The sequence below is a fragment of the Anticarsia gemmatalis genome, chromosome 11 (assembly GCF_050436995.1).
Source record: "Anticarsia gemmatalis isolate Benzon Research Colony breed Stoneville strain chromosome 11, ilAntGemm2 primary, whole genome shotgun sequence".
Lineage (NCBI taxonomy): Eukaryota > Metazoa > Arthropoda > Insecta > Lepidoptera > Erebidae > Anticarsia > Anticarsia gemmatalis.
In genome coordinates this window covers 6,999,895-7,026,772 of record NC_134755.1, presented here as the reverse complement: position 1 = coordinate 7,026,772, position 26,878 = coordinate 6,999,895, and the positions used below count along the sequence as shown (strand labels likewise).

Genomic DNA, 26,878 nt, shown 5'->3' with positions numbered 1-26,878 from the left:
ACAACCACTCATAACAATCGTATTGTTTAACATATTTGCTACAAATGTATAATTTTCTATCTAGTGTACATAGTTGAATATAATAAAAGTATGTATAGTAAAAGTGGGTAGGTAGATAAGTATAAAATATTTATGTCAGTATCGATATCTATGAATGCGTAACTTTGTTAGTGTTTATTGATAAGAACAAGTACATAGAAAGCGATGAAGTCATTACTACATAATAATATTGATATAAAAAGTGTCATTGCAGAGTTTTTCGTGGAGAAAAAATAGATTCACATCGCCTTGGACAGCGACAATGTGGCGTTAGTTATAGAAACGACTATAGAAGCGAGATACTAAGAACAAGTGGGTAGTTTGTATTGCCGTATCATATAAAGTATTGGTGATTGTACTAATATAAAAGTTTAAAGCTAGCTGACTCACTGAATAGTATCCATTGTAAGAATCCCAATCGTACTCCGTCACACCCATTTTTAACAACACTGTTCTATTCCCACTGTCTCTTATAGAACGGGATCACGGAACCACTAAATCATTCACCAACTACTTGTAGCACACTGTCTCTGCCATCATGCTCAACACACACTATCGAAATCTATAAAGTCCACTGTGCCCGCTCAAGTACGTTATCTAACGCAAACACAATTATCAATTAGGTTCTTTGAACTATCACATTTATTGGAAAAGCAACATGTGATTGAATTCATTTCAACAAAGTGCACAGCACAGTACTCCCGAGAGCCCTGAGCGCGACTGGGGCAGCGGGAATATTAATTTTAATATTAGCCACTGCAAGCGATTCTCAAACTTTGCGCACTACAAACTCCAAACTAAACACATGCTGCCGGCTCGCAGCTTTGAACGACACTGTTATCAAAGCGCAACACATGCTAAAAATATTTTTAATGGGCGCAACAGATGCTCATTAGCTGAGCCGTAATAATTAATTAGCAAGTTCTAGTTGTTAACGCTTCAAGGTGGGCAGCGTTCTGCGTTGAATCTGTGTTTCCTTTGCTTTATGGGCCTTTGCAAGTTTCAAAATGTTTTGTTATTGTGACGAGAAATATTTGAGAACATCTGGACTAGAGGATAGACTTCATTGGCAACTCACACATGGTGGCAGCATGAACAGGGCCACACATAAGAATGATTAAATATAGCTCACGCACACATACGTGGCTGAAGAGGGAAAGACTGTGACTGGGGGAATAACGAGCGTGGTTAAACTGATTGACGCAATCGGTGTGTACAATACACGCACACAGTGAAGATGATCTTATTCTGTCTTTACTACTGGTACATCCCGTGGGACCAACGCACCTCACACTATAAGGAACACTAGTTGTGAATGCTAGCCAAGCGTCTGGACTTTCCACGTCTTGTCTTATTGTGTGTGTGAGTACTCTCGGGACTCAATAACAGTTAATTGAACTATCGTGACGGTCCCTCACTTTTTGCTACCATAACTATTCGTTAAAAATAATGGTGACAGCGTTTTGGCTATTGTCTTAATTGTGTGAATTGTAGGAGTTCTAGAATTGAAAGTCAGATGTGTTGACTGCAATTTACACAGGCAATAAACAATTTTTAAGCATTTGCATGTAGTTGATGTGTTAAGGAAATTAAACTGTAAATCAAAACCACAATGACGTACTGAAGACAACACATTTTTTTCCGTGGATACTTGTAATGGTGTTTTTCCTTATAATTAGAACAATTACACTAAGTAAATAATAATCATTACTTAACGAGTTTGCACAGTATTTTGTTTATAATTAGCGGGTACGGAACTTTAGTATTTGTTTGTTTGGGTCTAATGTTTATTTTTATCGAATATACTACAAAAATCTACAACCATAAAATTTTATCCTAATTTCAAGCTATCCTTGTAACGCCATCTACTGGTAGTAAAGCGTATTGAAAGACATTCGAGCTAATTTGTTACTAGATGGCGCTGTAGCCTAAGATTCAATCATCTAGAACATTAAACCAACATAGCGTTGGGTATAGCAGTGAAATCAACGTGCTATTAGTTTAAAACTTAATGTGCTTAGCAAAAGTGATAAAAATGGGATGAGAGAAACCTAAAACTTGATAAAGAGATATGAATGATATGAGACATTGAACAGCAACGTGAGGCGAACCTGGAAACTACTGTCGGCACTGACACTGCTGTCGAATCGAAACCTTTCCATGAGAGAACTAGAGATGCTCGCGAACATCTCGCCTCGGGGGTTACTCTGCAATACACCACGACACGTCATCCACAAATAAATAAACATTATGAAACTGAAAAAATAAACATACATAAATAAAATAGAGAAGAATAAAATAAGTAATGTGCTGTACATAAATAAAAATGGAGAAGAGCCCAACACCGTTCGATAAATACGATAATAATTAACTTTATACATATAATGTTATATAATTATAATATAGACATAATAATAACAGTATATATATTATTTTATATCAATCATTTGATTACATATGCGTTCTAACACAATGGTGTTTCGTAACGTCATCTTATTCACACTAACTCATCATCATGGCAATTTTCTCTCATAAAGCTAAGTTATTGCAAAATAAATACGACTCCGTATTCCGTATACCATTAATGAAAGTCACTTAGACCTAAGACCATAATAACATGTCTACATTATCAACCATTCAAGGGAAAACAAATTATAAAGGAAACCCATACTTTTAACTTCCGTCTTCCGTATAACACAGTGTTACCTGGCCTTAAGTTCAACTCTTACATTATTGCTACAATGTTTCTATGAAACAGTAATCAATACGTCATAGAAAACTCTTCCGTTACTTACCCCCGGTTTCTGAGGTACATTTAGCGGTAGTTTATGTATTTAATAGCGTTAAAAGTCATATAAAAAAACGCTACTAACTTACTGATGGACAACGCACAGCCGAATCTAATGAGCGAAGAAAGTTGAAATTTGTTATGAAGATTCCTTAGAAAATATAGAGAAGCACTATGAGAGGATTTTTGGAAATACCATCCCGGAGAGGGAAAAATTCCTTCGAGAAAAACTGCGGCGGAAAGCTAGTAAGGGATATGTGGTGTCTGCTAATAATAAACTAGTACATTGCCAACTGTGACTCAGAGCTCTCACGGCCTGTGAGAGCGGTAACAGGTGATTAAAAGATTTAATCAGAAGACAGACTGCATCTCTTTGTTTAAGCACTAACAATTTGTACTTATAACAGCGACATATGAGGTGCCTTTAGCCAGTTGCAATCAGTTCTTTGGTTTAAGATACCAATAGTATAATCTTTTGATAGATAGATTAAAGCGCTCATAACCAGCAACGATCACCAATCGGTAAGTGATCTGTGGAAAGTTACGAATGCCGGTGATTCTATACATGGGAGGGCGCTTAGTGGTGATTGGTGGACATCTCCGTGCTATAAAAGATACGTTAAAAGTGGATAGTAGTCGTTATTAATTTGGATAAGGATCGTCAATTATGTCGAAGGCTTTTCAGGCGGTTTAATAAACTTTGCTATTAAGTTGACCATTATCCATACGATGAATACTAAATAAAAACAGCAACAACTGTCGTGGCAATGTGTCCTCATGGTCACGACTGCAGCGTCCATCGATATATTTGGACCGAGTTAATCTCAACAACAAATGACAATATGTAATCGGATACGATAACATGACAAAACCATTTTAATATTCACCGTCGGTATTGTCAGTTTATCAATATCAACAGGTTATAAAAAGATTGACATTCATTATGTTTATTCAAAAAGAGATAAATTATATTCCTGCAGCTTTCAGTTTCTTTGGGTTTTATTACTTTACAATTTTACACCTGGCAAGCATATGTGAGCAAAGAGCACCTGTAAACGACTCTGATTACAAAATAAAATCAATTACATAGTTTTTAATTAAAAAGGAATGTTAATACGAAAATAAAAATGAATTTTGTTCATTAACTTGCCTCCAAATGTTGTCCTTTTATGACTTTATCGTTGCAACACGGCAAGTTAATGAATTCACAGCTGGTTGTAAACCGCGGTACGGACATTTTCGAGACGATTTTACTTATTCTGGGCTTAAGATTATGTTTATCGCTTACTAAAATCCTTGATCTGTATAATTATGCAACATGCCCTGATCTTTGTGCGTACCGCTAAAAACGTATTCAAGAAAGTTCGTTGTTACTGAACCCTTTGTGAAGATAAGAAATGATGTCAATTTATATTATCCTCTAACTTTAATTCAGGAGACCTTAACTCCTGTGGGTATTTTTAAAACGTGGGTTAGCAATTATGATCCTCACTTATTTATAAAAAGGTCGGAGTGTAAGGCCTGGGTAGGTTCAGATTATATTTAGGGACCTATAATTTTACTTTATTGTTATAAATTGGCAATTACGATGTACTTATAACCTAAAATTACACTACATCACCTTCGTAATGTAGTTTTATTACTAACCTAATGTTAAAAAGACTCGCACAACATATTTTTTTTAGAATCCGTTTTAAAAAATACCGAATTTAAAAGAACAATCATTTGATTCTGAATAAAATGCAAGATTTATTGATGTTGAAACAATGTTGTAGATGATTAACATCAATCAATTTTTAGAATAGAAAAGCTCAAAACAGTTTGTAACGGGTTTTGATAAAACTAAGAATAAAAAGTATTGTCTAAACTGCCAGTGATAAATACTTATTACATTTCTATAAGGACGTTTCATTGTCTAATAAGTTATGCAAAAACTTAACCGTAAATTATAGTCGACAGCTCCTTACACCATATTCGTCGACAGCGGACACCTTGTGACATCAATGTCATTGGTTGCTTCACCTTTGTCAAAATCTCAATATACTTTACTTCGCGAACCTTGTGCTTGTAAAACGTCATATTATTTTACTTCCACTGAATCGGAACGGGGTCTTGGTCGAGAGGATCAGGCGGAAGATCCCTCGAATACATTGCTACGTCTGATATTTTGTTTTTTAAAAGTAATTTTAGGTGATTAGTTAAGATGCCTAATATGGATACCGATATTTTAGCACAGCCTAATTGATGTCATTATCAAATGGCAAACTTTTTATTAGTCAGACGTCCTTCACAAAAAAGTTGTTATGTTTTGTCCTAGCAAAAAAGGACGTTGTTTTTTCAACTTACATCATGCGTCCTATCATCAATAATGGTGTCGTGTGGCAAGTTGGCGGTCATCAGCAGTGCGTGTATGTCTTCGGTTCGAAAACTCTCCATGTCAGCCTCGGCGAGGTTGGCGTCGAGGTCCCGCGCGATGTCGTTGTAACGCGACGTGAACTCGAACCGTGATGTTAGATCGCTTATGCCTTTGTACGAGGCTGACACGGAGGACAGCACTGATGTGTGGTGGCAGGAGCCGTCTCGAAATATTGGGCTGGAACATACAAATACAACTAATTAGTTTCGAATAAAGAAAAAAAAATCAGTATCATAAAACAGGAAGACTGAAATAGATTTAAACAATGATATTGTAGTGGCTAAACCTTTTATTATGAATAGAAATGCTACAGTTTCCCAAATGTTTTAGAATTTCGGAATTCAATAAAACAAGTTGTATAAATATCCCTTTCAAACTTTATTTAATTAATGTTATTTCGGTTGAAATCGGCAGCGGATTAAAGCCATTGTTAACCCAAATCAGTTTGTTTGGCATTCCCTGTGGTTGGAAATTACCTGGCTGGAATTAATGAATTAGGCCAATCATTTACGAGCTTTGTTTGAAAAAAATACAAAGGCCCCTGACGCTAATCCCACATTCGTTTCAATTTAGTATTCAGGATTAGGTCAGATAATACTGGTAATTGTTACAATGCAGAGGCCCAGCAATTATTCACTGACTTAGCAAAGCAATACTGAAGGTTTACGGAAGAGTCAGTTGCCAAAATTTCAGTAATAGAGACCATTAGTTTTGTCTTTTCTAATCAATTTTATAACGCCCATTATCCATTAATATTAGGCTTTCACGACTTTACTTAACTGATTAATATATTTGGCAGGTTGCTAGTATTTGTTGCAGCAGTTGTTATATTGTCCAAAATATGCTTTGCTTACCCCCGGTTTCTGAGGAACAATCAGCGGTAGTTTATCTATAAATTATAGTTTAAACTCGTATAAAACACAGTTTGAATAGATAAACTAGGTACCGCTAAATGTGCCTCAGAAACCGGGCATCAGTAAATCTAGTAATGATGTATACTCACTTGTAATCGAGAAACCAGAGGTAGCCGGAGTTATCGCAGTGTGCGTCGATTTCATCGTGCGCCGAGTGCTGGCTCCCAGTGAGGCTGGTGTTGCTGTTGCAGTCCTCGTCGGCGCCTGCCACCCCGGGGCTCGCCGCCTTCAGCCCCAGCCGTGGCGGTGGCCCTGGAATTTACCAACAAATACATTAATCTAAACGAATATTATAAAGCTGAAGAGTTTGTTTGAACGCGCTAATCTCAGGCGCGAGTCAGCTAGGGTAATATGTATATAATGTCTTCATGAGAAGTTTTGAGAGTCCCAAATCGAGATCAACCAACTTTATCATAGCAGAAGTGTAAATTAATTTAGCGAGACTTACTGCTTAAATAGATAAGTAGTGATTGTAGTTGAACTTAGATTAATGTTTATAAATACCTTCATGCGTTAACATTTGATGCATGTGGATACCGTGTAAACTGGTCAGTTACTAATAAGCGGTGTCTATCGAATTTAAATATGTAATCGTTTGGCCGATTAAACAATCAATAGCCGTCTTTATAATAACACAGTTAATGTTATGTATGACTCAACCAGAGAACCCAATATTGGTCTGTGTTCTTGAATAAAAACGTGTAACGGGTAGAAATGTCAAATAAATAAAAATCCTTTTATAGGAATACATTATACACCTATTAGCTATAAAATAATTCGCCCCATGGCGCCACATTAGGCCGTCACGAGCAAGGCAATGGAATACTAAAATGTAGTGGTAAAGGTTGTTTATCCAGCGAGCGAGGCGTGGGTGGGCAAGCTGGCTGGACAACATGCCTTCTAGGGAATGTTGATGTGCATCCACGTTAAGGAAAACTGCGTATTACGCTTCTTTGAAATCAATTTCTATCATATTAGTTGCAATCAAGGTGATAAGTATAATGAACGTTTCCCTTGCTTTAGTAATTAATACGATGTGATCGAGTAACGGGGTCAATAATCGTCACGCAGTATAATGTAAGCAAGGCTGTGAACTCCCTCATAAGGCCAGTTAAGAGACTGTGACGCAAGCAAGTACATCCATATTGACTCATCAATGATACATCGTCTGCACCGAGAAACGGCTATGACTGGTCAGCCAATTGTTTTTGTTACCACGTTATGTTAATCAAACCTGGAGCCATAACTTAAACACCTATTGAATATTAACTTAGTTGTTTCCTGGTTACTCGTAGCTTACAAATTGCGTTATGCAAAATATAGATTAATTATAGAAGTATTTATTAAAGTTGATAACCGCGGTCTGTGGTCTCGTTTAACTCCTAAGAATGGTGCATCGTGGGTGTCGTATAGGTAGATATGCAGCCAACAGCGTTGTTTTATATGACACCGCGGAGGTAACACAATAGCGTCTCGTTTTTACGACTTAGGCAAATCGATGTAATGGTGACTTTGATCACACAAGCGAGTGGCTAAACATAGATTTAAAAGTAATCGAGAACTAAAAGTATGGCTTCATTGCATTTGCCTCGGGGCTCGAGCAGACGCCGCTAGTGGGCGGACAGTGCGGACACACTGCATTACTTCATTCGCTCAATTTATGAACTCAAGTGAAAGGAATCTTGACTGTTTTATCGAATTCTCAATTTAGATTCTCTGTCTCCATAGAAACAACATTGTTCTAACGACTACTTTTTATTCGATAAATCATCAGCTGCTAAGCCTTGGATTAATTATTCAGAGATTTATTACATCTAAAATAACACATAACTCTTTCATAATCTGAAAATTAACATGAAAGACAAACTTTACACTTTTCAACATCCATTTGAATTAATGTTTAACAGAATAGGAATGTGTTAAATGTTTGAAATTTTCGTGGAAAGCGTGGCGGAGAATCCATTTCAACTTGGTCGTTGTTTTCATAATGCAGCTCCCAAGCAGCGGCACAGTGCCAAAGAGACTTTTCGCCGTTACTGGCAGTATTGAAACTATGTTCTTTATATTTAGCAATGAGGCGTATCACCGCGAAAAAACGCGCAATGTTGTATTAACCGTGTTTACTATATATTTTATGCGTTAGCTGCTATTCGTGTCGCGGACGTCGTGGCCTCTCGTCTGAGACGATCCATTTTGTCTCACTCCGGGCTCTGGAGGAAGGTGTCATTTTTCAAATAGGATTAAGTCGCTAGCACGTTTACAGCTAATCCTTTTATTAATAATGCGGCGCATGTCATAGATTTTACGCATTTGTTCTGTAGGAACTTCTCTGGATATAAAGGTATCTCACATCCCTAACGTCAATCAAAACTAAAGTACGTAAAACCAATCTTAATTGTTTTTACAATTAAAACAACCGTGAGAAACCATTATTCTATGCTTGAATTATCGTTAAGTAGATTATTGTTGTGACAGGTATCGGTAAATTAACGCTTTAATTGCATTTTCACAATTGACAATTCAGAATTTGCAGTGTCTTTTTGCAATAGTCAAGAGACAATGAAAAATGCCCGTGAGATCGCCAGCTAAATTGGCCATGAGCGGTGTATGGAGGTCGACTGGCATCTACCACGATATTGAATTGAATTTGTTGATCTCAGAGCGTACAGTACAATGTGCTATAATAAATCGAAAAAATGGTTTGAATAGAATTCGTGGTAGAGGATATCGGTGCTTCTTATTGCCTGACGGACGAACGGGCGGACGGTTGCATTCATTTAGTAATTGGGTCGTTCTAAGTTATGAGGTAATTTCAATGTCAATGAATTTTTTTATATTTTTAATTGATAATTTATTAAAAATAAAGCTGTGAGATTATCAAAGTCAGTATCTTCTGTAAGGTCACTAAAATTCACCGATGAAATGTTTTTAATTTAGTCACAAAAGCGCCTTAAACATGAAAAATGTATCTCCCCTGGTCTGTCCTTTAACCGATCATGTTAATAAATTAGTATTTTTAACTATCTTTAAATTATTAAATAAATTAAATTGTGTATTATTTAAAAACTAGACAAACTAAATTAAAGCAATGAAAAAAATAAAAAAGGTAACATTTAGATATTAATAAAATGTTTAATATTGAAATTTGTCCCTCGTATATAGCATCTCTTCCCCTGGCGTTTTATTTTCATTAAAAACTCACGACTTTTAATTTCGCCGCGTAAATTCTGACCTTGAGCACAAAGTTACTAACGTGAAGTTGACAGCAAGCCGTCGGCGCGAATGCGCCTGCCATATGGTTCGCTATTACACAGACGCCACTTGGTGAAAACTGTCGTGGTTCAGTGAGTGTGTTCTTTCCCCTGGTAAGATTTTATTCTTTATTATAAGCATAAATATTTTACTTTCTTCCTAGAATTACTGTAATGTATGCAAAGAATCGTAATCTTTCCGTCTAATAACTTGTTACAAAAATTTTGACTTTTATATCGATATTTTGTCGAAATAGTATCTCCCCTGTCTTCTTTCCCCTGCCGCTTAAGGTACCAGGGGAGATACTTACTGCTCAGGGGAGATAACTGCGTCTTGCTTATGATGCAGTTATCCATTATTTAGTATCCGAGTGTATTTACCTAGTCTGGTTTTAGTTTAAACATAAATCTTGTTATTTTAAATGTCGATTGTACGAGTGTTTATTGTCGCTTTCATCCTAAATATCTCATACCGGGTAGTGTTCCTCGAAACTCTTATTGTTTTTGTAATAAGTAAAGGAGCAGTCCTTTTTAACCCGGTTACCTTATAGAAAAACGTCGATGCCAAGTAACCATATTTTGGTTACAGATTATGGCGGCACGAAAAAAAATGACGCGTGAAGAACGCTTAGAAAAAAAACGTGTAGCGGAAAGACTGAGATACCAAAAAATAAAAAATGACCCTGTGAAATATGAACAGCAAAAGATTAAAGAGCAAAAGAAATATGATAAGAAAAAAGAAGGACTAATTAAAACTGTGAATGAAATGACACCTAGAGAACAAACAAATTGATTTTCGTATAACGTCATGTTTTTGTTGCTTTGTAGGAATGAAAGATTATTTTATAGTGAGTTTGATGGCTGTTGAAATTAAGTCTGATTAATATTAAATAAAAATGAAGTTGATTCTCAAACTACCACTGTTATTTATTTCATAACACAACATAAATGTCCCTCCCCTGTCCTCAGTATCTGCCCTGGTCAGTTACAAAATGGTAAAAAATTAAGATTTTGTCTGGCTGTTGTCTGGATATGAAGATAATAAGTGTTTTGGTAAGAAAATACTGATACTACATTAATTTTTTATCATTTTTGTCATGCCGCCTCTTCTAACATCATATTACCTCTTAACTGAGAATGACCCAATTAACTTATTGCGCTACACTTGATACGCGTGTATCTGAACGCGATCTACACATACAGATAGCAGGAGCATTCAATTATGCAGTTATATAGGAATGTGAAAGATATATAAAAGGTAGAATGGTTTGACAGATCAACTTTTTCCTGTAACCATAATTGGAAATTGCGATGAAATAAAATGTGTTTCTTTATATTTTTGGCACCGATACGTAATTAACGTAGATTTTAACGGAGAATCAAAAATTACTTGTAAAGTCTTTATCAAAATGTTAAAAAATGATAGTTTAAGATTCCATTATACCATCAGTTACAGAAGTAGTGAAATGAATTCTTAGCATGGGAGAGCATTTCACGAACAAACATGAAGTGTAACCGTGGGAATGGTAACAGTGCTCAGTAACCTTTCACCTCCCCGGAGGCTTGACTGTCCTTAAACGGCGACAGACGACACGCGGGCGGCACGAGACCACACACAAACATCGATTCAACAAACTAGGACCATGTTCCGAGAAACGACATCGCACGCGATAGTCTAAACAATGAGAGAAATACTGCTATTGTAAAAAGTACCAACTATCGTTTTTAAACCGCACCTTACTCTGCATACCGAGAAAAGTAATAATGTTAGAACACAACAGTTACTAAAACTACTCGTATTGTATACAACCGAACTGCAGGTTAGTATTAGTATGCAGTAAATTTTAGTTACTACATTCAACTGCGGCAATCCGAACGGTTTGTTTTCAGAATAGCTTTTATGCCGCTGTGAGCTTAATTATAGTGTTTACTGATTACTACTGTAAATACTGTACAGGTACGACACACAATAAAATAAACGATAACCACCAGTTTATGGGTTTTTATTATGTCATTGCTCGAACGATATTACACAATCACCTTCCTACGTATACAGTATTTGATAGCATTTATATTGGAAGCGTCAACTCACTCTTATTTATAATATTATTCAATAAAACCGTTTAAAATTCCTGTCCCTGTTCGTTGCAGTTACCTGCATCAAAGTCCTACACAAACAAATGGATAATATATCCGTATACTGTCAGTAAGCTGTTTATAACTTGCAAGGATCTACGGCAACCATTGTCCGCGCTTTCGAGATTATTTTATGATACAAAAAATAAGGCTGTATAAATCCGATTATGAATGTAATAAAACAAGAAATCCTCAGCTTTCAAGGAGATTATGATTTCACTCTATGTAATTAATCTGCCTTAGATATTTGATCAAATGGAGGATTGTAAGCTATTATTATAAAACACAAATTTACTGACCTACTCTAACCATATAATTATGTAAGCTCGGCTGGCATCTATATTCTTTAACGCAATATATTTAAATTAGTTAGCATTAACAATGAATGAATAAGAAACACAAGATGACCCGGAATGAATATCGCCTGTATAATTTTATCAATTGATACCCGAGTTGCTGATAATTTGTAGGCTCTGCACAGTTTTATTGGCAGTAATAAAGTAATAAACAAGACCATAAGTAACTCGCACGACTATATTTTAAGCATGATAAGTGAGTCACGTAAAAAACATATTGCAAAACCAAAGAGACGACAATAAAAGAAAACATCGCAGGCGCCGGATAATTTCACAGCGACTCCCCGACATGAGTTCAGCTCAAAATGGAAGAAAACCAACCCTTATAAATAGAATTACTCCGCGGCACACTGCATGACCAATTCTCTAATTTTGTAGCCAGTTACTGGCTAATATAGTATTGTATAAATAGATGTCATGTTTATTAGCAATATCCTTATGTAAAGTCAATAATATGACAATTTTTATTCCACAGCGACCTGATTGGAACAGGTGATTAGCCAATAAGTCATGCGAGGCAATCGATTTCGTTAGCTGTTACATTCGCTGTCTTCTAAGTCAGTGTGGGACTGAAAAACTCCCACACACGTTACATCAGAAATGCGAACCGAATTATAATTATTTTTGCATATGGGTTTATGCTCTTTATATCTACGTAGTGTTGACTGTTTTTTAAATCACCGACCATCCCACGCAGATTCAGAACAACGACCGGTGTGAGGTCACGTGAACCTTGAGAGCAACTTTTGCTCATACAGGTGAACCGGTGACATGGTTCATGATTGACTATAATGTACGAGAAATACTGCCAGTTTACTAGATAAACATTAATATCTATAATCAGAACTGAATCAGAATAACTCGATAATGAATCAAGTTATCACGTCAATGCATCGACGATTGTCATAACACGATGGGCGGATATCGATACACCAGTGAATGACACGGTGATAGACAAACACGTATGACTAATCGAGTACCAATCTGTACGTTAGTTGGAGTCAGGGCCACTTACATTACATCGATGCGGTGACGAGACCGTTTCAAACGGCAATTTAGATGCTCTGCTAACGACAACTTCCTTTTTGAAATGGCGAATTGTGAACGCCTTTGCTGTTCCGTTGTCGAGTTGAAAAATGGTACCTGCTCCAAAGCCATTAGCACACGTACCGCAGAAAAAGTGTGATATGCGAAGACATACATATTTATAACTGTTCACCTTCTTTCTTTGACATAATGCATTACGTAGCACAAAAGATTGGTATTGTCTGGAATGTAGGCCACATTTCGCTATTTACATAGTAGGACATAAAATGTGGAATAACCTCGAATACGATGCACATTTGTTGCACCGCCCACTGAAACTGTTGGAACCAAAATGTACAATGAAGTAGAACTGCGAAACACTCATTTTGTAATAGCATGAGTGTGCAAAAGTGGTGTAGGGCTATGTAGTATAACTTTTTATTGTGACAAATTGATCGAGACGAACATCATTAAGGGTACACGCGCCTCGGAGTGATGCATCAATTACATGGGCTAATGCATGCCCTACCTTCGTTAGAATACAAAGAGCCCTATCGGATTGGTTTTATTGTGCGTACCCAACGCTCGAATGACATTAACGTGATATTCTCGTGCATAATGACAATGCGTATTCTATTGTTTAGTGTAACTGATTCCCGCTCATTAGCGTGCCATATGAAAAGTCTTTTGTTAGTTCAATTAAATTCATAGGTTCCTACAAAGTTATCTCACCTTAATTAAGGCAAGTAACGCGTACGTACTTTGTCTGTTAAGTACTCATAAAATGTTCATGTTTCTCTTTTTTACAGTTATAGCTTAAACAAACATTCTCATTCCCATGAACATAATGATCATTAGGTGTAATATTTTTGATATTCAAAGTTCAGTCATTACGGACTTAATTAGTAAGTACATAATAGGTATTTCATATCTATTGTTTGGAGTATCAGTCTAATGATTTTTGTCTCATTAGCACTTAGGATACTACACCCACTTAAGCTTCTCGGAATATAAATCATGACACCGATACTAGTAATATTTATCTGTAACGTAAACATAGCACCAAAGCTTAAGCTGGGAATTGAATGTCAATGTTTGTATAATTCGAAGAATGGGCGTGCATCTGAATAGAAAAACAAATACATCAGTGTTTTGTTCAGTTAAAATCTTCACAGCAAAATAGGTACACAGTTATGAATCAGCTTCGGAAAATCGAATATTTACTACCGCAATCGTTATACGAAGCCGACGCGACGCAAGCATGACGCATTCTAACAGAGACGATTGTCCAAATGGTAATTTTGGGTTGTTACAATATTAGCATACTTAAAATTCATCTGTGGCATACAGCCAGGAATACCCGTTGTATTTTGTCAACAAATGTGGGATAAACAAACAAGTCATCGTCTGAATGTGCATTTCGAGTATAATTGCAGTGAAATCGGTGTAACAATACAACAGAACGTGGTTGTCCTTGACTCGCGGACTGGCGCCACCAGCCGCCGATACCGCCTGAGCCTGTACCACGAATTCTTAAGCCTATTGCCTATTTCGGACGGAAAGAGAAAGGCTACTAAGTAAGTGTACCAGCCTACTCGCTCGCGAAAACCGCAAACGTTTGGGACGACCGTGGTACGATCGCCCACCACCTCACTCACCAAACACTTGTGTTTAAAGCTTTTAGAACCGTTTCGAGTGTTCCAACTCTAACTGTAATCGTTTATAGTTTGCAAATCACCGCAGAAAGGGTCACGCCATTGAAGTAGTTACTACTCAACTATTTGTCTTAAATGTCGTTAGTGTCGATTCAAAACAGCAATGAATTTAAACTGCAAACATATTTGGCATTAATTAGGAATGACTTAAGAATGCAAAAAAGGATGAATTATATTGAAATTCGTATTATTAATCAGGCTACATCACAATCGACCTCTGACACAGTCCAAATGAATGTTTTACATACATAAGTACATAATAATATTATAATTTGAAATTGTAATACTAATAGTAGTACTTTCGTATTGACTCGTAGAAAAATATTCTTATTTCAGTAAAATATGAATTTTGGTTTTTAAAATTACTGATACTCCTTGTCGCCAAACAATCGTTTTTGAAACAATCCCACCATAGAAAAACGGTAAATAAAAGTCAATGGCCACAAATGCAACATGTCACGAACCACGAATACCGTAATGAGTGTCTTAATAGAGTCACGTTAGCGACTCTGAATTTGGGACAATCTTGTCAACGTATGAAATAGGCACACGCTCTACTGATTAATTACTAACCCTACTAAACATTGAAACAAGTTTTGGAACTTCTTAAGAATACCGTTCATATTATATGCACGTTTTTATTGTTCTAAATCAATTCTTATTAAATTTGTATAGCATTTGGTCTACGTCAAGGATATATGATTAATATATTGCCTCAACATAATATTTCCTTCGGTTAACTAGAACTTATTTTGCTTAAAAAATACAGATCGTGTTCATAGCGTGCACCGTGCGCTATGATTGCGATGCCGAAACTCGAAATATTCGTGTCAACTTGCAATTAATCTCAATGTTCTCTAACTTAGAACGTTTATTTCATAGTGCATTGTCAACTGAAACACAGATATCGAGTGGCTTGCGATATTAAAAAAGATTTTAGGTAAAGTCTGACACGCACCGTTAGAAAATATATGACTAACGTACCTAAATCCATTATTAAAGATAGCTAGGCTCACGTATGCTATATTACAGGTGTTATATAAGGAGAGGTAGACAAAAAGTTGTAAAGGTAAATCTCCCGATGTGGGAGTTGATTGGGGCGTATAAATAGCCTGGCCGGCATCCCGACCGGGCCGGAGCCGGCCGGCGTGGACAATGGATTCCGTAGACGAGACGCGTTCCATATGGATGAACCGCTAAAGGGCATACATGATCGCATTCTAAATGCTGGCGAACTCATTCAATGGGTAATGATATACTGTTTTAATTGCTCATTGTTTTGAAAAAACACCGGTTAATTGTTTTGTTATTATTGTTATTTTCTCCTAGCCTAAACGATTGTCTTGAACGAGCATTTTTATTGAACTTAAGAATTATAAACAATAGTTGACGGCTTATAATTTTCGGATAGTTTCCGACAAAACCGGAGTTCAGAAAGGTCCAACATTTACTACATCTTTAACAAACCTGATGATTGATAGCCTCTATATTTCTTGCCGAGTTAGCGAGAGAGAAAATGACACCGCAGACCATTTGATCCATTAATAAATTGGAGCTGGGTGTGATTTGTGAAACGGTTTATTGAGACTGACTAGAAAGACTCAATCTGTATTTTCTGTTTTATTTTCTTCGTCGAAAAAAGGAACTAACATGTGTGGCAAACATAAAACGCAGTGCCATTAAGAATTATGATCTATAAATTAAGTCACAACCATATTTTATCCAAACATGCAGTTCATTAATAAAATTAAAAATATGAGGATATAAAGAAAGTTATATTTCGAGGAGCAAATCTTTCTTTCTACGCCTTTCGAGTTGAGAGACAAATTACAGCAGCTGTTTCGTTTTGAGTGGCTTCCCTAAAAAAGGGTGTTCAATTTGAGATAGCGTGAAGTGTTGAAGCTTTGGAGGGAGCTGTGAAGATAATATGGTAATAACCGGCTTGTGGCAGATATCGCGCCCAGACGTGTTATCTAGGCGGCGACGTCGCCGCGTCGCCAGCGTGCAATGGCGTCGTTACGTGTTGGTAGTAGGACCACGTCGCCAATACTCGGTTATGTATAGCTTACAGATTTAATATGCACGTTACAACGCCGACTATGCTAACTCTACATATTAATAATATAATGTAAAGAACGGCAAATTTTACAAGTTAAGTTACAAATCACGTATATTTGCAGGAAATTACGACTGTTTTAATTAAATCTGCTAATGAACACAGCGTCGTCAGCAATAATAACTTTGATTAACGAAAGTAATGTGCGCATTCCGCCGTCTTAATTCGTCTGATAGAGTAACCTTAGATAACGCTTTATGTAAATGCTTTACAGGTCGTAAAGTACCCGAGCCGTTACGACAATGTCTAAATTTCAAAGAGAATAAAATAGCAACAGTTCTATAGTGTTCTCAAGCTCGATATGTCACTCTGAGATGTGGTTGTATGGATATTTACAAATAGATGTTGCCACAAGGATACGGAATGCACTTTAATATCTTGATATTCTAGAAATGTGACTTATTGAAGACCACGAGAAATTATTACTTATGTCAGATTTTGCTGATATACGTGGTTTGCACCAAATACGAAGTAAGAAGAACTATAAATGATCTTGGTGTCAGAAGAACTTGACAACATCGTCGTTAAGAAAATGCAGTTCCAAACGAAACAATTCATACTTTTAGTAGTCATGCATTTTAATTAACATTTAATTTACATTCAGTGTCACTATTAGCATTCCGAATTTTCCTGGTTCTCCTCTTTGAAACGCTTCAACGGAAAACAGACGCGTACATAACGTTTCTAAGAATATTTTTATACTTGTATAATGGCGGTCAATTCCGGATAGCATTTATTGTGAACTAAATGTTTTGTAACAAAACCATTGTTAATAGATAACCAGGAAACAATTAAGTCGTACTACACCGTAGGCATTTTATCAAATGTTTCTGCATCACGCATACAGACCGGTGGAAAATCACGTTCATTACAATTAACGAAGTTTGATTTCATAATGTTTGAATTTTAAGTATCGAATAACGAGGCACCACCCAATAAGTACACCTATTATTACACCGCGCTCCAAAAAAATGCTTTATAGTTTGCTATAAGCAAGCCGATAAATCAGTCACCAGTCTTTCGAAAACAAATTACGGCGATAGAATTTATTATTATAGCTCGATGGAAATCGCCAGTAGGTGGGTAAAGTATCGGTCTTTAGCTTCACTTGCGAAGGGTTTTAAACGAGATTTTCTTAGTAATTAGCAGTTTGGAGTAGGAGTGTGTTCAAGGCGTTACAGTAAATCTTTTGATCATTGGCTCTATTATCGAGTCGGATCAATTACGACGAGTCGACGCTGGTAACGCCTACTGTCTGTAAGTCGCGTGTTCAGCTTCTAGCTCTACTAGGAGAATTATCTAATAAATTCCAGTTAATTATGATGTAGAAACTAGCGCTAGGAATCAGGTTTTAATAAAATGATGGTAACATTGTCTTTAAGGTCTCGTGTAGTAAAACAGGCGCTATCATAAGATGTCATTCACTCTATAAAGACAAACAAAGGGCTGTTTCTAACAATGGAGTTTCCAAAAGAGTATCATATAATATGAATATACTACAATGTACGTTCATTATTTATTTAGGACCATGTTAACTTTGAACAAATATTTTTCGTTCAACAGTGCAGTGTTACTTCGCTATTCTACTGTTAATTACATTTAAGTTTTTATACAATGGCAATTTCTATATTATATCGTCCATCGGTCCTGTGTGTTGTATAATTAATGTGGTCAAAACCAGAATGTGGCGGCCTGACTTGTCTTCGATAGCTATCTACATGACAGCCTAAAATTGATCACGACTACTTTTTTGCTCGCCTAAAAACAAGACGTAATTTAAACAACGGTAATGGATTCTAGACAATCCACACGTATATATCCATGTGTATCTCTTGGACTTAATACTATAAAAAACACATTGTGTGTGTTCACAAAGAGGATAAAGTCTATGCAACTAAAACTGGTTTATCCAGCGGTTTGAAAATGTAGAGTCAGGATTTCACACGAAACGTAAGACCCTGCTTATGCATAACACAAGCGCACATGTGGGCGAACCAGAGAGATAACTTTTACTATTTGTTTAATAAACGACAGCAATAAAATGGATCGATTCCAATTACACGTATAATTGGCGAAAGCAACGTTTGAAATATCGCGACCCACGTCGTTAGCTGTTACGACACATCCTTGAGTCTTAGGCCTTCTTTATTTTATTTTAAAACCCTTTCATGGATTTTTTAGTGCTGGTAGCGATGGATTTTACTGCATTACTTTATGATAAAGGCATTTACGCGTTTATGGTGAAATGTTGAAGTTGTCTCTTTTTGAATCGGAAAGAGGTGCGAAATTCAGTTTATTTTGACATTGATTGCCAGAATCATATTTCGCGCATATATTTGTCGAAAATATATTATACTTTACCAAAACGGCGTACAATATAGGTACATAATCATGGTTTCCAAAACGTGTTGTTACTATGTAATTGAAAATGTGTCACAATTGTCGGTGCGCTAGTTTCAATAGCGTTTCACTCTTCACCTCATGTTCGATGGTAAGCCGGCTAGCAAATTGTCACGCCTTTGATACAATGTGGATCATATTTGTCGAACTCGGCAAACGCCCACTGTGGTACAATTCCTATAACACGACTAAAGTGAAACTTAAAGAATATAATACCCTATTAACGACAACCAATTGACTTTACATTTATAAACGAAATGTTTATTCGAATCAGCTTACTAGAATAGGAGAATTACCTAAACTACGAAACTTTGGGAATGTATTAATTTCATGGACTTTATAAGCGATTCTTTTCTACTTAAACATTAAACACGATTGAAAACCCTTTCCCGTTTTGCGAAGACAGTTTGTGGATAATAAAACAAAACTGAGAGGTGAAAACTATTAAAAATGCCTTATCTACATAATTAGTTTTCTATGCATAAACACAACTCGTTGATTGATCAAAACACTTTATATTAGACGTTTGGAAACTATAATTTATGATAAAATATAACTAAAATATGCAGAATAGCAGAATTTTTAATATTCAACATTATCAATAGAAAATAATATGAATGACTAGACGTGCACTGTTTAGCTTTAGGTCGTGACTAATTAATGGCTTAGCAAAAACATGTTTCTATTTGTTGACGGAACCAAATGTGTGTATCTAAATATAGACCAACTAAATGTGTAACTAATGTTTTGCTACAGTTTGAATATTTTATGGTTATTCCTATTCTCTTTGCACGGCTAGCATTAATTTGATTTTGCTTTAGTAAAAAATGTGGATAATAAATATTTTTTATGAATTAAGTACGAATATCCAGATCGTGCTCAAACCAGCCAGAAGTATAATAGCGTAGTTATTCTACATACTTACTCAGTCGTATTCCACCCATCACTTATAAAACTACGTATTTCTTCTAATAAATACTGCATCATAGATTGCACTTACCTGAAAAGAAAAAAAAACATCGATTAAATATTGCATAAGTGTTGTCAATCTGCTGACGATTGCTGACGCATTACATATGAGATTTGGTCTTATTTTTTATTAAATAAATTAATTAAAATATCATTAAGCCTCAATAAAAATCTGAGACATCATTCATCATTATTAAATTGCGTAATATCGAAAGCGCAGGAAATGTACCCATAGAAATAAAATATTAGAAGACATTATATAATTATATGGCATCAAGTATGTTAATCAAAGCGATGTCGAATTGATAATGTCGTTAATATTCTGAATCATCGTTCGCACATCAGCGAGCTCCCGCACACTTCCGATACTTATGTAATAGATAATATCACTATAGTATACCTTACACAACCTCTGTCTAATACCAAATTAGCACTAGCACAAGTAAAATTAATTGTAATTAGTTATAGATTCTGCGAAGTCATCAGAACCATCCTTTGTAGATATATTTTGACACTTATTCACCATTTGGTGCAACAGTTACCAAAACAAAGTCAAATTGAAAAGCACCTGGCTCCTAATTATGTAAAATATAATCACGGTTCACGATCTGAATTATGCTCACCAACTGACTAAAATTTGCTTTATGCGAACAACTGACGTTTCAAAATAATTAACCATTTGTTTCAAGTAATTAAGCAAACGTTGTACCTATTATTATTTTTACAAGTCAGATACTCACGTGAAAAACAAATGTGTTTTGATCTTTGTTCCTTCCACAAATTAGATATTAAAATAAATTATTTCACCGTAAAATAACTAAATGAAACTAATGAGTAAAATAGTTAATTAAACTGTGCCACAGCGTTGTATACAAATGGGCACAATGCGAGGAAAAATAAAGTAATTAACATACAAGCGCGGTGACAGTCCGGATGACGACTGAAATGAGGATTCACCAAGCATATCCTTCCTCTGGAAACTACTAATGTTGAAGGACACTCTCCTTTATGTGCTAGTTGCTCACCTCGCCGGTACATCGCAAAACCACCACGTGATATGCGATTTTGTAATTACTGTCATCACGAATAAGGGCGGGAATTGAAGACACAATATAATGACGCAAGAAGATTCAGTGAATGTGACTTGCAGCGGAGCATGAACCATGTAAAGCTGTACTTAACTCGACACTAAAGACTAAGGAAGTTTGTTTGCAGTAGCTATATTATAATCGGGATAATGCAGTGACGTTGAAATTCCTTTGTCCTCCGGCTCAGTACTTCCAGTGTTCTGTAGAACTTATCTGGCGATGAGATGATGAGGCTATTGATAAGTACGTTTAAAGAGCAAACAGATAACACAATTTAGGGCCTCTGTCTGCCCTAGTTTCACAAGTTATGACCGTATCTTCAGCTTTTATAGCGTTATAGATTTTAGTCTCAACGGTGATAATATTGAGGTCCTTGTTTAAATATTTTTAAATCTAATCAACCAAAATTGGGGCCTATGCAACATCTAGCAGTTTAACGTGTCGTTTCGTTACCCATAAACCGAGTTGTTTACGTATAAATCCATAAAATAAGGTCTTATTCACTGTATTGACACAGGCAATATAAAAGCCATGAAGCAATTAAAAGGGCAGCACATGCGGGCGACGCAGACGCAGATGAATGGAGGGCATTGATGCGTACGCGCACGGCGCCAGCACCGTCGCCTTGGACTCGCATCCGGACAAAGTTCACGCAGCTTTATGCATTTATTCAGTACATTTGTATGTACGGAGTAGGACTAAGTGAGAATACATGATAGGATATAGACACTCATTAATATAAATGAAGAAAGACGCGTAATGTTTTAAAGGAAGGATAAAATCGTTGCGTGTGTTATATCAGCGGAGTAGTTACGTTTGCAACTGTCAGCACTTCTGACATGATATAAGAACGACTGACTTTTTAAATGATAAGATCATACCTTATAATTACATGGCTGTATTTCAACATGCTGGATTTTAAATCCTAGAATTCAGTTATCCAAAGTAAACAGTTCTGGGAAACAATTAACTAAGTGTTTTCATCCAATCGCATGAGTAACTTTATTAGATAAAATGATTTGCGAATCAGCAACGCATGTTTAAATAACACTCGAAACCTTGTAAGTAATAATCAATATCTATAAATAAACATCTTTTATAGAAGTGATTGATTGCGAAACTGCTGAAGTTAAATAATTTAAACATTTATATTAATTTAGCGTGTTTTAAATAATAAGTAAACTATTTTGGTGCATGAAATGGCGGCCCGTGTAGGGTCTACACTATTGTGATGGCAGGTTGTGTTAAGGCATAGTTTCTTTCATATTCTTCCACCGATAACAAAATCTCGATAATTTATGCAAACTCTTGATCACCGCAAAATGCTTAACCGTGTCACTTTCATATCTCCAGTTCCTTATGTCTAATCGACGACAGCTACCTACGCATAGATGTAATAACTAGGCATAGATATGTAAATCGTGTCCATTCCAACATAGTCCTTTGAGTGTATCGATAGTAAAGAGTGACTGGGCCGTCTATCGGCTGCCATCCTGCACTCCGCACAATACTTGTCAATTCTAACGATCGCTATAGTATATCGCAGCTATAGTATTGTTCAGCCCACATCGCGCCGGTTATGACAATGGCGCTTTTTGTACCATTGAGCAACAGTATCATGCGAAATATCATTGCAATTATAATGAACACTTCATTTGCAATGCAATTAATTCGACATTTACATAATTTAATAATAGCTATTACATACACTGTTACTGCTGTAGTATTGCACACTTGTCTTTTAACAATAGGTTGAAGGTCAATAAATGTATGATGATACGGCAAACAATGCGAATATGACTGTATGCCGCAGTACAATGGAGCGGGATAGAAGTAATTTCCACCCACATAAAGGAGCAAATAAAAATAGCAGACCATTTTGTAGCGAGGCTTCAATGGTGCCTCCTATGTAAATATCGACCCCGAGGCCTTTTGAAGAAAACGCAAACAAAAAGTAACTTTCGCGTTGGCACAGCCTAGAGTAATGTAACTGTGACAGTAGGCAAGCACTTTCCACTGTGGGTGTCACTGTCCGCCCATTGTGTTCAGCGAAAGCCGAATAAAGACAAAAGGTTATTAGTTTATTACATACGGTAGCGATATTCCTATTGGAATTGCCAGTAACGATCGTGACACGCTCAAAAACAAGATTATTACATTCGTCTATCACGTGCGTGAGCCGACATGATGCCACTTCTCTTGGAGAACTGACAGGCAAAAGAATAGACGACCTATGCGATGTAATATCCACCTATTAAAACGTCACGTGAGTCTTATATAATATAAACCGCTTTCCCTGATAATTGAGGACATCATTCAAGGTACAGTTAGTTACGTCAGCGTCCGGATAAATTTCTCGGTGTTTTTTGCAAATAGTAAAACTCGTTTTTATGCGACCTACAAAGCTTGGAAACCCATGTTTAGATAGCGTTGAAATGCCCAAGTGGTCGTAACTCTTTTTTCTTTGGACCGGGTTTCTTAAAAGTAAATGGCGAAAATATTTCGAAATCGTTGATTGCCATAACTGCTGGCATTGTGGTCATGATTAAGTGCTGTATAATAAACGAACGACGTACGATTGGTATTGCATCAATGTCACTAGAAAGTAGTATGGATAACTTTTTATCGTCACATCACGAGGATAGGTTGCCTTAGCAGGCTAGAACCAGACCTGTGTTATCACCTGTCTCCCTTTATAGTATGTTCATTGACGTGTCGCGTCGTCTAGCTCTCTCCTTTTAATGAGTTTCCAAGAAAGACAGGTGTCAGACTATCACTTCATTAATTTTGCAATAAATATGCAACACAATATTTCCCGTACGTTATACATGCTATATTCTGCGCTTTACGCGCTGACGATTTCACAGATTTTATTATTAGTCAGACTGATGTTTTTGAATTGTGATGTACGGAAAATAGTCACATTTTGATTAGGTATGTGTAATAATACGAAAACTTTCAACTTAATCCTGTAAGGGTATCATATTATAATAATATATTTAGTCTCAAGAGTCTGTCGTCAAAAGATGTATTAATATCTGTCTTAGCCTTGGCACTTGAAATAATTGCACTTGCTACATTCAACCTGGGGCACGACGCCAAGCAATGATTCTCAGGAATTGCTAACAACGTATACATATTAAAACTACCGTGTGATATGTAATGCATCCATATTCAAGATTGGAATGAATAACGAAAAGAATATTAATAACATAGTAAGAAAAATATTTTCGTTGAACATACTGGTTAAGCCGGTGACTGCAAATAGTGAGGTAAGGGTAAATTCATAACTAAACATGAAACTTGGCGAGTCGTGCATCCAAATCGATACGCCCCTCGACCGTGGGGCATGATATGACCGCGGTTCGGCCGGTCCTGCACAAAAACACTCGGAAACAAAACGCTTCATGGTCGCTCACTTTTTGCTCACGCTTAATACGGGCTTGACTGAGTGTTATTCAAAAACTGCTCAATTGTTAGGTCACGGCTGTAATCATTTCCACACAAGCCAGATACATTGTTAGCTCTCAAATTAGTAATCACACTGTGAGAACCAACTTTGTTCTAACAAATATACGACGACTGAGAATTTGGTTTCAAATCTTATATGGCTGAAGTACCTATAATGTAATTTCTGAGATCTTGTGAACAGATCTAGATTATGTAGTCATTTCAAGTGAAATTCCCGGATATTTGTTTTAGCTGTCATGTCATTGTACAAGCAACAGTGGTATCATATTTTGCGTTCTTATTATATTTTTCTCATACACTTGCCTGAAGACTGATATTTTAGATTTATTATATTTTCTAACTTTCATTTTGTCCCATCAAAATTACTATTGCACCTATAGATATAAAATTGTTATCTAATAACAATCAATGTTTCCTTTAACGGAAGTATATTTACATTTTTTCACGTTTATATTTCGCAAGTACTTAACCTATTACTTCAAGATTATTGAATTGACAATCGCTTTCTACAGAACACACGTATGATAAATTTATTGCATTATTATTTTATAGTACCTACCTAATCACTGTTTGAGTGTGCAATCGATTGAGTCAAGTGGACGTTACGTGTAGGAAAGGCAAACATCCGATACGCGTTCCATAAAACTTTCTTTTGTTTCCTATTTGCCGCGCAGGTGGAAAGAGACAAAGAATAAAACCAATACCCAATGAACTACTCACAAAAACTATACTTACAATTACGAAATCAAATACTAAGGTCTCAAATTCAAAACGACGTATGTTGTGGTTTCGACAGGTGGCCGAAAAACCGTAAGTGTCGATATCAAAGAATCGATACTCGAATAAAGCCGAGTTTATAATTCGATAACGAAGTGATGTTTCCACTTTGATTCGGGTGAATGTGAAAACAAGAATAATATATCTTCTTATCTCACGACGTAAGTTGTTAGTGTCGACACGGTGAAAAATTGGAAGACTCGAATACTTTTTGCTGTTGATAATAATAAATCTGTCTGCCGCATGAAGAAGCTTCAACGTTCCGTTTGAAGCACTCTTTATTTTATAAGAGCTTCCCTGTACAGACTGTATTAAAATAAATTATAAATGTACTATATTCTTATGTTCTTCGTAGTTGAAGATAGGACTGTAAAAAAACTATAAATGTAGGGTAATTTCGAGTTAATTTTTGTAGTTAAAAGTGTAAGATATTTTTATAGATACCATAATTTCGCAATTACGATAATTTTACAATATGTCTGTGCATTAAATTTAGAAAGTATTACACAAATACATCCTGCGGATATCGTAACACCGACTAGAGATAGCATCAAGACCGACAGCCGTAAGATCTAGATTGAAAAAGTAGAAAATACAATTTCAAATCGTCCTGAGAAAGTGATGATTGCAGCAATCATGTAGCGATTAATGGAGGAAGGTATTGTTCACCAGGATATTTACGGGTGGATGCAAATGAAAGTGAAAGTGTTAAAACAGCGGACGATAAACAACACTCCTGAGCAGCAAACAAACATGGCCTCCGCCTACATTGGACTTACATATTCGGTACCGACTTCTTGTGACCACTCGGTTATTTTTGCATTGGAATGTACATAATTAGGTCTTGACGTCCATGTTTTTCTTTCAGTATCTTCACTTTTGGTTTTATACAAACAAAATTATGTATTTTGAAATCAGCTCGACATTTATTTATAATCCCTTTTAATTTAGAGATTTAAAATAACCTAAGTAACTTACTACTACGATTGAGAACTAAACGCAAAAAACGTTTCGATCACAATTTATTGTAGAGCATTTCGTTAGTAACATCGTTAGTGATTACAGTGACATGGTTGCTACACGACAACCAAACATAGCCACACTGCACACTGCACACAGTGTCGAAACACATCCATTAACGATAATTAACCTCGACTTCTTTTACAGCTAACGTTTTAAAATGTCATCCGCTCACACCATTAATAGAGTAGTTGAAAAGTGCAATCGGTTAAAGATAAAACTAGATTGCCTGTCTGGATAATCTTAGCTTGCATCATGGATTTTCTCTTACGTCGCGTCATGTCCCGTCAACAGAATAATCTGACGTCTTCGGATTGCTAGGATTCACACGGAACGACTACCCACTATTAAAATACGCGACTAAAACCAGCTTTAACTGAGCAGTTATAAGCATTT

General features: G+C 36.2%; 1 protein-coding gene across 10 annotated transcripts in view; it reads right to left on the bottom strand.

Moving 5' to 3' along the window:
* Nucleotides 1-26,878, bottom strand: part of LOC142976425 (uncharacterized) — a 67,281-nt gene that overhangs the window by 13,317 nt on the left and 27,086 nt on the right. For 8 of the 10 annotated variants that reach the window (XM_076119779.1, XM_076119777.1, XM_076119778.1 and 5 more), the window contains 3 exons: nt 6,247-6,409; nt 5,174-5,420; nt 2,151-2,246 (listed from right to left, as the gene is read on the bottom strand). In XM_076119779.1, coding sequence (XP_075975894.1) covers nt 2,151-2,246; nt 5,174-5,420; nt 6,247-6,409 — 506 coding nt within the window. Of the gene's footprint in view, nt 1-429; nt 824-2,150; nt 2,247-5,173; nt 5,421-6,246; nt 6,410-26,878 lie in introns of those variants that run through there. The other 2 variants (XM_076119775.1, XM_076119783.1) reach the window with 2 other exon arrangements.